We start from the raw sequence: 16,142 nt of genomic DNA, 5'->3' as shown, positions 1-16,142 counted from the left end.
AAAAGTTTTGCTTCTCTGTTCAGTAATGTTCATGCCTACCTGCAGAGTACAGGTAATGCGCAAGTAATTGCTTTTCATGATTTCCATTGTTCAGAGGAGACGTAACTGTTAAAAGCTTTGATATATTACAAGACGGCTGTCACAACCACGGAAATGTAGGTCTCTGTCAGTGTGTTTTTCATAAGACGTAATTACATTGAAAAGCACATTTTTTGTATGCAAGCACACATTTCAGGATTCGTTTCCATATTCATGTCAGACAAAATAGGCGTACGGTTGTAAAGAGAGGAGAAAGAAAAAAATCAGTACTTACTCGTAGACTTTCAGCTTGTAACACTGGCTGTTTAAAAACAGAAACTCCCAGTCGGTTCCGTAGTCGATGGCCAGCTTCTTCCGCAGATCGCTGAGAAAACCAAAACACATTATACATCAGACACTTATTCTGAGGAGGTTTAAAAGCTGTTTTCAACTTTAAAGTTCGATCAAATGTCTAAAATATAATGGATTTTCCAGAAATATGAAGTAAATTCACCAAAGTTCTCCTAGAAACTGTGCTAATCTCTGCTCCATTGTTATTTTATTCTGTTTCAATATGAAATATAGCTTTCACAAATTACATGACACTCTTCTCATGCCATGAGGAGAAAAATTAATCACGCTAATTCAAATTATTTGATTACAGCAACACTTTCTGCCAGTAGTAGCTGTAAGACAGCTGCATCTCACACCAGCAGTCACACTGTGCAATAACAATAGTAATGCATTTTATTTGTGGGTGCCTTTCAGGAATCTCTAGGTCATCTCACAATGAAAGAACACAGACATTTGGAAATCACAATGAAATAAGAAGTGAAGTGCAAAGAAGAGAAGAAAGAGAAGTTTATGATGAGATGACAGAACGACACTCGGGAATCATCGTCAGGAGGTCAAGGAGGACACAGGCAAAGAAACAGAACGTGTGAGATCAGTGATCATCTCAGGTTTCCTTTGGCACGAGAAAGACCCTGACTCATCTTTTTTCACTGTCTGACATTGGACTTCTGGACAGAAAGAGAAATACTGTCACAAAAGGCTCACTTTTTTTTTTTTTTTATTGGCAGGCCAAACCTGCGCAGTTCACAACCTGCTTTAGCACATTTAAAATGGCCTGACCTGCTTTTTAACCATCATTCTTCGGTCGAGGCACTTATTGCTAGTGGAGTTGTCTGATTGTGTCATCCCAAATCCTTACACAAGTTGTCCTTTAACATGCGAGAAGTGAGTGCAGGAAAAGTTTTGTTCTGGATACGGCCCATTTGACAAGCTGCTTTTCCACTGAGTGACTCACGACTGTGCTGACGGTGTCGCTTTTATTTCCCTCCCTCCTCTCAGTGACTGACTTCTTGGATAGTGTGTTGATGAGGTGGCCCTTTAAAGCCCATTTCTATGCAGCGTCTCCAATTATCTGAGCCGGTGAGGGCTGCTCTTATTCACTAATCGCAAATAAGGCTAGTGAGCCCTATCTCTAACAGAGCACTGCCTCTCATTTCCATATTCATAACCCAGAATTGCTAATGGGGTTAACAAATGTTTAGGGAGGGTGATTGTTCCGCTTGAGGTTGATAAGGCAGGGTGGTGTAGGGGGAGGGTTCGGGGTCAGCGAGGTGCTGCAGGTTGCGTAACCACGCGTGCACGTGCTTCTCAGTGGGGCAGGGGTCACAACGTTCATGCAGAGTTAATTTTTTTGGTGGAAATTGCTCTTTACCGCACACAATGTATTGCCTAATAAGGAGGAGACTGTAATTTTCTCTCAAGCTCTGAAAGGTACAAAGACACAAAATTTCCTCACGAATATTTACATACTGATAAAGGACATGGCCTGGAGATAGCATGCGGGAGAAAATCCGTATGCAGAGCTTCAAGACAGATGATAGTGAGTAATTTCACCAGAAGCAATTAAAGTAAGGTGGATAATAGAGAAATAGAGCAAATTAAGTCACGGCAGTTCATTTTCCTTCTTTCTCCTCACATGCAAGCGTTTGTTTAGGGGGGTAAAGAAAAAAAAAAAAAGAAATATCTTGACCTTTCAGTAACTGGCATTTCTGGATTTGGCACTCCTTTCTCCTGACTGTAACGAAGCGTTAGCAGGCCTACGGGCTACCGAGGCTACTTATCAGCGATTGCTGCCTGGCTTAAAGCTCTGGGAGACATCCAGGAGGAGAGAAACAGCACGTCACAAGAACTCATATCCAAACCCACTGATGCGTTCTGTTTTTTCCTCCAACGTGTGACTCTGCGAGGTGAGGAAGAGATCAGAGGTGAGAGAGAAAGGCTTGACAATCTATTCAGTGTCTTTATGATTTTAAAGTGTAACATAATCTGTTTCTCTATTAGAGTTAAAAGAAAACAAAAAAAAACAATATTCCTTGATTAATTTTCATCATAAATTCAGACTATTTCAAACCCGCTCTGATATTTCCCTGCTCAAAGTGAGTAGAGGCCTACCCAGCAGAGCACAGTGGGCAGCCAATGGCATTTGTTTTTTCTTCATTAAAATTAGCCTTAGGTAGCACACAGTGGTTATTCACTACTGTGCAGCTTTCCCTACTTCCTTAGCACAGAAGGATGGAGGCTATTTTAAGGCCTGCTTGGATGCCACACTGCCCCGCTTGAACTGAAAAACGTGACAAGCACACACACACACACACACACACACACACACACACACATATACATTTTTCGAAGGGTTCATCCCCGAACATAACAAAGAAGCGCTAACCTTTATTTTTTTCCTCTTACCTAATCTCCATGTTGATGGTTTCATAGGCTTCTTCTACCTTCTTCAGATTGGTCGCCTCCCACTCCGCAGCTAGACAAAACAAAAGGTCAGACAAATTAACAATGCAGAGTTGTTGCATCTCCGCAGCTGTGTGTTGCCAAACAGTGGGCTCTTAATATAGGCTGGTGAATCCAGGACTGTGAGGGGAGCAAAGCTGCATGCAAACAGAAAAACAACACTGTATTTTCCAGGTGTGGTAAGTGCCAAAAGGCAGGCTTATTATTCTTTTTCACACTGACAACTGTGTTAACCGAGACTGAGGGAGAGAGAGGCAAGGAAGTCGGAGGGAGCGTGAGAACAGCAGAGGTGGGCACGGCGTCTATGTTTGTCTCTCCTTGTCACACTCGTGTGCTCCAAGTATGACAAGAGTCTAGTGGAAAGCTGGAGAAGCTCAGCCTCCCTTCGTACGACTGTGGCGCATACGCCGAGCTGGAGACTCCAAGCGGCGCTACACGACGTGTGGACGGCGCCGCCGTTTGTTATCGGCTGACGACGCAAGCAGACGCATGGCAGCATGTCAATTAGCACATAAAATCATGTTATTAATCAGTGCACGGAAGTCAGAGTCGTCTTCGCTCTCCTTTTAGCTTTCAGCCTTATCTTTATCAGTAAACGGCTACATTATCTTCCATATATTTTAACTTTTTCTGAGGACAACTGCAAACAAACACTTTGTAATAGTGAGGTGACTAATCTTGTGGGTAACCAAATAACGAAGGGGGAAAAAAAATGCTTCCCGAGATTAAAGTGACATATTTTGAGACAAAACACTCTGATAATTACTGATATTAAAGCTCAGAATCCCTAAATTGAAGAGTGAAGAACTGGAATTAGTTTCAAAGATTGCAACAAAGTTGGAAAATAATGCAATAATTTATGCTAAACAGTGATAAGTCTATTCTAACACTTGGCAAGTTGAGAACTCCACACTGACATTGCTCTGAAAAGAGAGCAGAGATGTGAGAAAAAGCTCATTCGTAGTGACATATGAACAGGTATTGATCATCTTTTGTGGATGTAATGACATGGTTTAGTCCAAACTGCACAACCTCCACACCGCACAAGAGAAATACTGAAAATCTATTAGACTGAGGAGGAATCAGAGTTGAAGAGAGACTATATTTCTGATGGCGTTGGGAGTTCCATCTCTAATGGAAAACAGACCGTTTGGGAAGTTGCTCCAACCAAAACCGGAGCGTGTATGGTCAGAACCACGTGGGAAGCTGTGACAGTGTTTGCCCGACTACCAATTAGTATGTTCCATGCATGTGGTCTCAGCTGGTTGCCCATAAAGAAACCCCCCCTTCCCTCCACACACACGTCTAATTCCCCCAGTGCCTATTTCTTGCCATACCCAGTACAGATTTAGTGTGTCCAAGAAGCAAGCTGTGATTTTTTTTTTTTCCTTTCCCTTTTTTTTTTTTTTTTCCCATGCTGCCCTGGCTATTTTTTCCAGCACCAAGACGAGGAGATCAGATCTCTCCTCTAACCCCCGACGCACTCAAAACCTTCACACAAGGACGCTGCCTCCAGTCCTCTCAGATTCCCTTTTTTTTTTTTTTTTTTGGTTTCTTTTCCCCTCTCTGTCTCTCTCGCACACACAAATCATCAGACTCAGCAATGACAAAAGGAGACGCGAAACCCCAAGTGGGTGACATTTGACCTGCCGCTGCCGCCTAGCTGTATATGGAGAGAGGTGATGGTGAGAGGGGGTGGGAAAAAAAAAAAAAAGAAAAGAAAAGAGGACTGGGAGAGCGGCCAGGCATCACTGCATTATAATCACAGCCATACAATAGCTGATTAGTCCAACTTGCTCTGTGTTCCTGTATAATAATGACAATAATGATTAGTGCAAAGGCATAAATGTGGTTGAATAGACGGAAAATGTGGGTCATACGATTTCCCGTCGAAACTAAGCTGACCGATGCGCGACTTTCCCTTTGTGTGAACAGCATACTGTACTTGACTAAAAGCTTTCTCGAGGCTTGTTAAATCACAGAGGCCATGTATAAAAATAGTCGAGGAGGGATAACGCGTTGTAGTACGTATGCCATTTTCCCATCAGAAACCTCCCGAGTGTTCATACCTTGAGCCAGAGAGCCGCGGACGCTCTGTTTACACGGGAGTGGATCGATAGGCAAGGCAATTCTTTCGCTGGTCTAAGAAAAGCAGCCGGGGGAGCCGGTGCAACGTGTGCCGCGGCCATGCTTTAGCAAAACAAAGGCGATGCGGAGAGGCCACCCTTCCACGCCGCGCTCACACTCGCGGCAGACACCTTCATGTCGACTGAACGGCTGCATGTAGGAGTTTGCTTTGTTGTCTGTAAAAAAAAAAAAGTCTGCTCTTTAAAATAAAGACTGGCAGCGAGCTCAAGACTTCCACCATGATTCTCACTCAGTTTCCTTCACAACCCCTTTTACTCGCCGTCATCTATCATCCCCGTTTGGGTTTGACTTTAACATTCTCCTCGCCTTCAATATTTCCAGCAGGAAGCTCCTCGGAGTCTTCTTGTCACCCTCACCTCGCTCTCTCTCCGGCTCCATTTTCTCAGTCTCGCTCGGTTTCTCCGCTCAGCTGACGAACTCGCTCTGACTGCAGAGTGGGGACCACTAAAATACAGGGTGAGGATTCCTGTAATGAAATGTTTATGGCAGGTTGTAACAATGAACAAGAGGTCTTACAGATGCTGTCTGGGCTGCTGATAGCATTAATAGCCACCTGCTGGCATCAAACAGGACTGCCTGGAGGCACAAATTACTCTTCGTTCCTCACAAAAAGTGGCAACGTTGTGAAAATCCTTTCAACAAAGCTGATGATTGTTTACATTTTAATCTTGTGGAGAAACCCGCAGACATGCGCATTCGACGGAGACGGAGCCGTCCTTGTCTTATTAAATCTTAAACAGAGCAAAACCGAAATGCCAAACGTTTAGTTGAAACGCAGGGCAACACTCCGCATTTTCTTCTGCTTCTCTCTTTATCTGTCAAAATCTCACAAATGATTCTGAAAGTGTAGCACAGGCTGCTGGGAGTTGAGGAGAGGTCAATCTCGCCCCCTGCATAATCGTTGTGTTGGAGTGTCTGATTGTATTAGGGTTGAGTGAATAACAGTGGCTGGCAGAAATAGCATCATGTTTTGAACTATCAGTGCAATTCATAGCCTTGTGACTGACTCAGTTTGTATTCATTCTCCCACACTCTCCTGCAACTCTTCTTTTGTTTTTTTTCTTCTTTCTATTCCTCCACAGTGGTTGAAGGACAAGCGCAGCACCACCGAAAGCATGTAAGGAAATTAAGAATGGCTCCATTCACTGCACAACTGTCATTATATCAAATTATATAAGCCATTACTGTAGATGGCAGGCATCAGTGACCACACATAATGTGATTTAATGATCGGAGTAAAGTCAGATGGCTGGACCGCTTTTCATGCTTCGAAAAGAAATTCTGCATTATCTGATGTGCATACTGTATATAGAACTCTCACTGGTATTGAGCCCATAAGATCAATCCGTGAGACCTCAGAGCTTACGTGTAACAGCAAACGGCACGCATGGCTGGGAGGATTAGTGCTGAAACAATTACAGAAGCTGATTAATGACGTGACAACGAAATTAATCAATTAAACACAAAAAAAAAAAGTGATTTGTCAAGAACAATCGGCAAAAACTGCTTGATTGCTTTGACGGTGAAATCGCTGTGAAATTGTACGCTTTTCTTATTAGATTTCGTTTATTAAATTAAAAAAACGAAGCAGAAATCACACTTAGGCTTGCAGAGGTTCTGTCGTCGAGGGATTGACTGGTTGCAAACATCACACATTGCTTCAATTGTATGTTAGAGAGCACACACACACACACACACACACGCGAGTTTGCATGTTCTCACTGTGATGGATGGATGGATGGATGATCCCCATAGCAAAACACTGAACAGTTCACCATCAAAACATCCTTGTTGACACTGCTCAAATGTTAGTTTTAATCTTTGAAATTTACATTTGTTTGGTGAAAAAAGGCTGTAGATGTAAATGTGTACCTTTTTTTTCCCCATTCCATGCAGTCCTAATTTCAATACAAAATAAATATATCAAGCTGGGATGACCTAATAAAGATGTAGTGATGGGAGCAAAGTGCATGTAAATGCAGAAGTCAGGTCTGGTGCTCATAGTACCATGGTGATGGTAATTACTATTTAACATTTAAACGGAGAAAGGGGGGCCCAATGAGCAGAATAAACAGTCTGCGTGGAGCGAGTTCACTCTGCAACAACTGGGTGCTGTTTATGAATATGTATGATGTAACAAACGCCTAGAAGCTGACCTACTTCTGTGTCTCCTCTGCTCATGACTTGGTCCCCTTCCGGGGTAACTCTGTCATCTTGCAACATACTGTAATAGCAGGAAGCATGCGACTCTCGTGTACAAATCAACACGCTCCCGTTTGATGGTTTTGCAAGTGATAATCACCTCCTGCCGAGGGAACGCGCTCGATAGGAGGTTTGTGCAGCGGTGGGAATATTCAGGGCTCGGTGACGGGAGGTTACTCACCCAGCGAGCGCCTGACATGAGCTTTTGCTTACCTAAGTGTGGATGTACAGATCAAGCTCATCAATTCCTACCCCCCCGCCGGGGGGAATCGTGTTCGGGAAAAGAAATGACTAAGTTGGGAATATTTGCTCACGCAGTCATGTGATACGAATCTAAGTGGATGCAGGAAATAGAATAAATGTGTGATGGACAAGTATGTGCAGACAAAAAAGAGCTCTCGACATAACTGGGGCTGCACACTAGAGAGTACTCGTCTGCACCATCTCATAAAATATCTTTATCTGGGATCATCTTGGTACGGTGCCAAACACGGTTAGCTTCAGGAGCCGGGAAAGAAAAAAATCTATTTCAGACAACATAAGAGACAGAAAGCTGGCAGGCGCTCAAATCAGACTTCCAACATTTGATAAGTGAAAATGGGCTAATTTGGTGTATCCCTCGAATGGTTGCAATCCAATACATTCCTCCCGTGGCTATCAAAACACATGAGCAAGGGTGAGCGAGGGTGAAAAGCAAATCGTTTCAACCTCTCAACTGCTTAATGGAAGAGGAGAGGACATGCGCTGGTAGCTCATTGTATAGCAGGAAGGCGTTCGCCGCACTGTTCCACCCTGCTCTCCTCTCTCCGCTCTCCCTTCTGTCGATCCGGCACTCAAGGTGAGCACAATTATGTCTCAAGGACGGGCCGCCCTCGGCCGGGGTCAGAGGCCGCGCCGAGCGCCGCGTTAATGGCAAAACCCCTCCTGTTTAACATTTCACATCTAATTTAGAAAGTACTGAACAGAGCCTTTAATTAACACCGGCCCTCGCCGAGGTTTGTAACCTGCCAGAGCGCCGGTCCCCCGTGCTCCCTCGCACGCCGAGCCTCCACCGCCTCACATGCCAATTCATTTGTTGAGTGCTGAGATGCCTTGGCTTAGAGAAAGCTCCCCGGTCACCTCGATGTGGACTGAGGGACACAGTGAAGCATCTGCATGTGGGAGACAGAGGTGTGGGAGTGCAATTTATGTGGAGAGCCGCGATGCCTGAGCGTCTGAGGCAAGATGCTTATTAAATAAGTTGCTAAGTTTAGCAGCAGACTTCTTGCGGAGAGAGCATTTAATAAAACAAATCCTGCTGATTTCATGAGATGTGTGGTCCGACCGCCTCCGTATCTTGCTCTGTCATGCCTGTGTGGAGTTGTCTCTCCCATCAGGTGCATATATTTACATGCAAAACCCTCAGGATTAGTTTAGACTGAGCTACACGCAGCAGCATTATCGACACAGCCAACATGACAAACACAACAACATCGATTGAACAGCTGCAAATATGTTTGCCCAATTGACGACAAAATATATATATTTTTTTGTCCCCCCCCCCGTGTAAACAGAGAACAGCCTGGAGATGCACCTTGGAGCAGACTGACAGCGGCGACACCAGCTGTGTTGTTTGATTTAGAGACGGTGGCTCTGACTAAAAGACAGGAGGCTGAACCGGAGGTGGCAGACCTGAGGATGTGGAGGTTTTCACTTGGACAGGATTAACCCTTCGGAGGACAATAAGTAGTACTTGTACATTTCGTGTTCAAAAATGTAACCTCAAGGTGTTGCTGAACTTCAAAACTAAAGATACACCATTATACAATGAGGGAGACGTGACCTCGATATTCCTCTGCCTCGACAACAGGTGCAAGACAGCGCTGCCAACAATGTAACAGGGGATCAAAGGGCAGCTGGTGTGTGGGTGACCATGTTAGAGCTAAAGCGTTAGGTTGTTGGCCCCTAAAGAGATGAACTGTATTGTACATCTTTCGAGGAGAAGCGCGCTCGCCCAAAACAAAGCACTGTCTGTGTATCTATGGAGGAATGTTCAAGAAGAAACTGTTGTTTTTGTGACTTGGAGCAAACCAGAAACTTCTCCAAGATGAAGTACAGCCGCTATGTCCTCATGAACACAGTGTTTTCTTTATTGTACATCTGCTGGCATTATACACCAATGAGGATTCATTGAGACTGCGATACAGAAGAAAAGTGACTGATATGCGACTGTAAATACCAAGGATAAAGAAGCAATTTTCGATTTTTATTTTACATTTTTTAACACAAGGTTGACTCTGAATTTCAACTCACACACAGAACATATATCTGAATGTCATTTCTCCTACTAAAATGTGTTTTCCAGAACATTTTTGACAACATACTGACCCTGAAAATACAAGACAGGGTTTCAGGGTTAGCTTCACTTAATGGACCTCAAGAATTTAGATTTTTCTAAATATCAATGAAGCATTTTCACTATACAATATCTTTTTTTTTTTCTCCTCAGCACTGAAAAACACAAATAATTCCCTGCCCGGTGTCTCAACAGTGTTTTTTGGTGTCATTTATCATGGCGAGTAGCACATTAGCTAGTCAGCAGCAGGAGGAAGGTTCTGGATGTTTTAAGAGCCCAGAACACGATAAATGTATGTACTAATACGCTTTAGCTTGTAGATAAATTCCTACATATTTCTTATTCTTGTTCTGCTGAGTTTTACATTTTTTTTTTTTTTTGGTGTATTTTTAACCATTCCTAACTTTATTCATTATGCAGTCAGACTACTTTCCTTTGAAACTTTTTCTGATGACATGCTTACAAAACAAAAATCAGGAAAGTGAATAATGAGAAGATTAAAAATCGGGGGCCGCTGAAATCAAATCAACAGATGGAAATCAAGAAAGTTAAACCAAAAAAAAAAAAAAAGAGGTTTCAAAAATACATATAAATACACCCAAAATGCAACAGAGTAAGGGAACCTGACAGCCTGAGTGGAATATTAAAAAGAAAGCTAAAAAAGAGTCAAACCGAATATACAATGATTAAATACAAAGTTTAAATCAAATTCCATTAAATACCAATGCTAAAATATGACATAAAAAAATAGGACTGAATAAAGTGAAAACTAACAAAAACTAAGATAATCCAAAATGTGTATATGTAAGAGATTTAAAAAAAAAACACTACTGCCTCAAGTTTGATCCTTCACACATACACAGACACTCAAGACTCACACACATGTGGTAAATGTGCTTTTGTGACAATGCAGTGTAAATAAAGTGAAGTGCTGGCGTGCGCTGCGTGCCCCAGGCCTGCTCAGGCTGCACAGGAGGGTACGATTCAAAGCAGAAAGCGAGGCAGAACTGCAGTGCACTGCTCCGCTCCCCGTGACACGCCCCCTACTGAAGCACGCGGCGAGTTAAAACACTGAACAGAGAGAAATCCTCACTGCACCTCAGGAAAACAGCACAGCACCTGCACAGAGATGAGGCCCGTGAGCTAGAGCAATGGCAAATCTGCTTCCCGATACCCATTTAACTGGCAGGAGATCAGCTGGGTGACAAAAAAAGAAGGAAAAAAAAAAAGGGGGGGGGGGGGGGGGGGGGGAGGTTGCTCCTGAGGTTTCAGAAAATGGATCCGGAGTGGCAGTTAGCGGCTTATAATCTGCGGCAGACATTGGCTCTGTTTGCAGTAAGTGGTTACTGGGAGGCTGAAACTGCATCATGGCCGAAAGCAGCGGTGTTAGCGCTGCAGATCTGTTAGGAACAGATGAGGAAGCACAAAAGGACAGAGCCCACAAAGTGAACACAGTCAGCCGTAACTCAGCGAGGACCCAGCTGAAATAGGAGCAAGGATGAGAGCGCCGCAGACAGCGCAGGGTTTGCGCCTTCTAAGTCAGCACCATGGAGAGCTCCTGCTGAGCAGGCACCGTGGAAAACAGACCGCACGGAGAAGGCAGGGCTGGTTAGCGGCTGTGCTGCAACAACACTAACGACATAAAGCCACTGTAGCCACAGATTTACTATTCTCTGCCACTCCTGATTTACGCAGTGTCTGACTAGAGGACCTTGGGATTTAGAGAGCGTTCGGTAGGTAGTTTACCGCACGAGGCAGTGGTGGTTGAGGCCTTTCAAAGGACGCTGTGAAAACACCCCAAAGAACTCCGTCCTGTCGGTTTCTGAGCAGGAAGTAAATTTCTGTAGACACAACTGCACTCTGAGCGCTGCTATGCTAATGTCTCCCCAAATGGGGGGGGGGGGGGGGGGGGGGTGGGGGGGCTTTTCAGGACATGTCAGACAAATCAGGGAACCAGAAGGCAAGCGAAAAGAGAGGCCAACGCACATGCATTTATACACACACACACGCACGCTGACACACATGACTGCATGTGGAAACAAAAACAAAGAAAGCCTGCGAGTGTGACAGAGGTAGCCCGTAGAACAACACTGAGTAAGGGGGGAAAGAGAGGGAAGGGTGTGTGTGTGTGTGTGTGAAGGGGGAACATTAAGAAGCCCGGGAGATGTTTTTCTGGAAAGTGGCTGGTTTGGAGAGGCAGCAGCTGTTGTTGGACTAAACTGAGCATCAGTGGCTGTCTAATCGAAGCAACGCGGCGCCCGGCGTAACGAGGGCGCTGCTGAGCAGGCGTGAACCCCACCAGCTTTAACGTCCCCCAGGGAGGAAGGAGGGAGGTTGGTGGAGAAAAAGCCTGGTGACCTATGGTCTTCCCGGAGGCAACACGGCTCCCTGCGTATACTTTCCCTCCCTATATATACGCGCCTTTGCATGTGTGGTCCTGACATATATATCTCTCCACACAGCACCAGTCTAATCGGGGGGAAAGAGGATGAGGGAGGAACGACAAGTGTGAGTCAAGTCGTCACGCAACGGCTGGCGATACACTCCGGGATAGCTCTCACCGGCCCCGGAGCGCGGCTCTTTATAGCAGCAAGCTCGATTCTGACACAATCTCAAACGCACACAATGAGAGGACGGCGGCGCTTGCACCTGCTTTTTGACCGGCGGAAAGGAAAAAAAAAAGCAAGAGGAGACATTTGGCGTGATGCACGGGCTGCTGAATAATACATGACGTATCAAGTTTCAATCGCGTGCCACGTGAGTGATGCAGAACTTTGAGTTATTGATTTACCCTGAAAGAACCAGACTGCAGGTTTGTGCAGACATGCAGTATCAGATAATTACTGCATTTTTTTTCTCTTTTTTTTTTTTACTGTAGCTGTGTTCATTCCCCGTTTCAAAATTACACGAGTGCTTTAGCTTAACTATCTTTCCTTCATTCCTCAGAGGAGCTTTTCCCTTTCTTTTTTTTTTCTTCCAGGACAGACCCATCTGCCTCATTTACTTTTACAACCATCCTCTATCCCCACCGGGACGGCGCGCGTTGCCTCCCTCTCTCCTGGCAGTGTCACAGTTATGATCAAAAGCTGCCTGTATGTGCGCACATATGCGTGTTTGCGTATGTCAGGGACAAGTGTGGACAAAACAAATGGTGAAAGCCAACACCAAACCCTCCTGCGTCAGTTAATTATTTGCGGTGCTCCAGATGCTGTCGACGACTGAACACACAGCTTAGGACTTTGCTGAGGGCGCTGCTTTCTGAAGGCGCGCCGGCCCTTTAAATAATACTACAACTAAAGGCAACGCGCGGGGCAACACTGATACAGCAGCCGCAGCCTGATGGCAATTATTTAGACGTCCACTTGCTAATTATAATAGAGGATGACAGGTGCCCAAAACAATTTGAGCGCAAACTGCCTGTGAGCTTCTGCGTGCGCTTGTCTCTGCCTATGATTCCAGATAAAGATAGCCAGGCCAGCGTCTCGTCAGACGATCGTCTGCTTTCACTTTCGGCTCGGCCGGGCGGCTGCTGATCCTTTCCGATGAGCTTGTTGTCGCTGAGATAGCGCGTGTTGGTGGTCTCACCGTTTAACCGAAGCTAACTAACAGTCCTGAGGGGGGTTTGAGTTGTACGATAAACAGAGCTTCGGTTTAAAACCACGCAGAATTATACAGGTTTTGGGTCATTTTGGGGGTCAGATGAGGTCAAAAGTGAAATATCAAAAACTTGATCGCCTTTATTGTGTCGTTTGCTGATTGCTCATTGTCCCAAGTAAGTTGCACACCTCCACAGAACTGCTAAAAGTCTAACGAAGACCTGCTTTTACACTATTATTATTATGACAGATACAGAAAAGAAACACCAGACTTTGCATATCTGCTAAAGTCTATGACTGTATTCTGCCTGACATGTCAACACAAAAATTTCAAAATATTATTGTAGGATTGTTGAAAGGTGGGGGGGACACAACTATATGTAAATATATGATGTACTGCATGCAGACATCAAGAACAAAGGCCATCATAGACATTTAACTTTCATATTTCTGCCAGTTTTCATTCACTCGGAGCGTCAGTTCAAAAGTGAGTCCCTTATTAGAAGGTGCTAAACGGTTTGGAAACTATCTATACGCGCCTCTCTCTTCTTATTCTTTCCTGATTAAATCTGGTCAATCATATGCGCTCTCCTCACATCCCAAAGCTTTCTCACCGCCACACCCATCCAACCGTTTAACATACACAACAGACGCGCTGTGACCTATCCGGGCTGGAAGTGAAGCGGAGACGTCGAGCCTTCCCATGGGACCGAGGAGAGGAGAGGGAGGAGCCAGTGGGTGGTCGAGGGTATATCCAATCACTGAAATCAAGGCAGTTGACTGGTGAATAATGAATATAAATTGAACGCTCTTCACTCGCCGTGCACGGTGAGTGGGAGACGAAGCCGATGCACATCTATTGACGTGATGGGGTGATTGTGGGGTGTGTGTATACACGCTTAAGATAGGACTGCATTACTGTCTGTCTGTCATATGGTCCGCTTCTCGCCTCTATAGCTTCGGTGTGTGTGTGCGTGTGTGTGTGTGTGTGTGTGTGTGTGTGTGTGTGTGTGTGTGTGTGTGTGTGTGTGTGGCAGAGTGTGTGTGCTCCTCTCTCTGTCTGTGAATGAGGCCTATTGACATCCTCCGCTGTGACCCTCTGACTCCTGACAACTCCAATCAGTGGGATGAGTGGGAGGCGATGCGAGTCCGCAGCAAACCGCTATGATGAGGGTGTGTGTGTGTGTGTGTGTGTGTGTGTGTGTCTGTGAGAGAGGGCCGTGTGCGCGGGGAAGCAAAACACACCGAGTTCTGCACGCAAATGGGCGCTATCTAGGTACAAAAGTTCACAAGAAGAGAGAAGAAAGCTGCCTTTTCATGTGATACATTCTTTTGTGTCCTTTCAATGTAATGTAAATGAAGACGGCATGCTGGTTTAGCTGTGCTTTTAGAAGCAGGGGCAGTTCTAGTTTTATTTTAAGACACTGGGAAACAAGCTGGATGCATGTGTGAGCCCAGACTATGACAAAATAACAACACTGATTATCTACCGGAATTATGTAATTCCAAAACGCTGATAAAGGCCAAGCAGCTAAAATATGTTTTGTTTTTTGTTTTTTTTAATTAGGCCTCCACCTGAAAAGGCAAAAAACAACAACAAAAGGAAGCTTTCTATTTGGATCTATTTGGAGAGCGTCAGTGGCTCCGAATGCAACAACATACAACATGTCACCTCCTATTATGCTGGCAATTATCTATTAGCACCGTTGCCTTGCACTGGGGTTTGTGAGAGTCACATGCCAAACAGTGTGACCTGCCATTTTCTATCAACAAGGTCCAGATTTAGATTCCACATTAGTCCCTGCGTGATGCCAGGCGCCTGTGTGAACGAGGGAGAGGAAAACCGTTGCACTTTGCTTAACACAAACACAATCCCAGATGGTTTTTCTTCTCCGCTCAAGAGGAGAGCGAACCCGACGTCGTTCTCGCACACGTATGTGTGATTTTTAACACACACCCCAAAAGGGAAGGGAAAAAAAAAAAAAAAAAAAAAAAAAAAAAAGTAGAAGAACACTGTCATTCTCCCTCAGCCAGTTAAACCAAACAGACAAATAAGCCTCTAATTCTGATTTGGGAAACAACCTGTGTGAACGGCTGATGTGGGATGAGAGACTTGTGAATATTTTCTTTATCTTTGCCAAAACCAAGAGTTCAGACGTTTCTATAAGGTTGTGACGATGCAGTGCTAGCACTGCTGAAAAGCATCACATAACGTACTACGAGAAGGGTTCAAAATGACGTAACCTTTTATTCGGTGTGCAGAAGCCTTTCACAGCTAAATCTAAATACGTATAGACTGGTGCACTTCTGGATATGCACTCATTCATAATGTTATCTTAAATCTCTCCATCTGCATTCATATTGGTTGAGAAAGTGAGTTTTTAACAACAATGAATAAAACTGAACAAATCCAGACTGAAGGTGAAATCTATGCCAGCTGAAAACCTAGCCCTGAAAATTCACTGTAATATATTTACTGGGAAGAGTATGTTTGCTGCACAATAAAATAGTTTATCACGAATGACTGATTTGGTTTTGTTTGCAATGAGGGGGCGTTTGCAGCAGCTTTTTTTTTTTCTAATAGGATCTGTACTGTTTTGTTGTTTTCTGCTTTTTATTGTTTGTTGTCATCTTCTGCAGTGATCCTAATTTTGAAAACTGCGTGGACACGTCTCTCCCCTTAATAAACGCTAACTTGTTGAGAATTATTTATTACTGAAAAAAAAAAAAAAAACAGTCAGTATAATTGTTTTTTTCTGAACCATGCACAAACTGAATCACGTAGGCACCCAGCTGAATGGCATCCATACAAAGAGTTCCTAGCTTGCACAATTTAAAGGCCAATCGAAAAATCCACATTGTTTCATGCGCTCCTTTTCCTCCTGCGGTGTACATGAAATAAATGAGTTAGCATGCTCGCTGAGCACACAAAAGTCAGGTAGCCAATCTGAGTGCAGATTGAAAGGGCAAAAGAAGGAGGAATGTGATTTATGCCTAACGCGGGAACTCGGTTTCATATGGCTGTA

The 16,142-nt window shown here is 44.4% G+C and overlaps 1 protein-coding gene across 1 annotated transcript in view; it reads right to left on the bottom strand.

Moving 5' to 3' along the window:
• The window catches only part of LOC115383462 (glucosidase 2 subunit beta-like), a 131,432-nt gene that overhangs the window by 45,231 nt on the left and 70,059 nt on the right, over positions 1–16,142 (bottom strand). Inside the window, exons 11-12 of the mRNA XM_030085657.1 lie at positions 2,779–2,848; positions 314–403 (exon numbers count right to left, since the gene is read on the bottom strand). Of these exons, the coding sequence (XP_029941517.1) occupies positions 314–403; positions 2,779–2,848 (160 nt within the window). The remainder of the gene's footprint in view (positions 1–313; positions 404–2,778; positions 2,849–16,142) is intronic.

This window comes from Salarias fasciatus, chromosome 3, assembly GCF_902148845.1.
Source record: "Salarias fasciatus chromosome 3, fSalaFa1.1, whole genome shotgun sequence".
NCBI classification, from domain to species: Eukaryota; Metazoa; Chordata; class Actinopteri; order Blenniiformes; family Blenniidae; genus Salarias; species Salarias fasciatus.
Note: the sequence above shows the minus strand (reverse complement) of the source record. Positions and strands in the feature narration are given on the sequence as shown.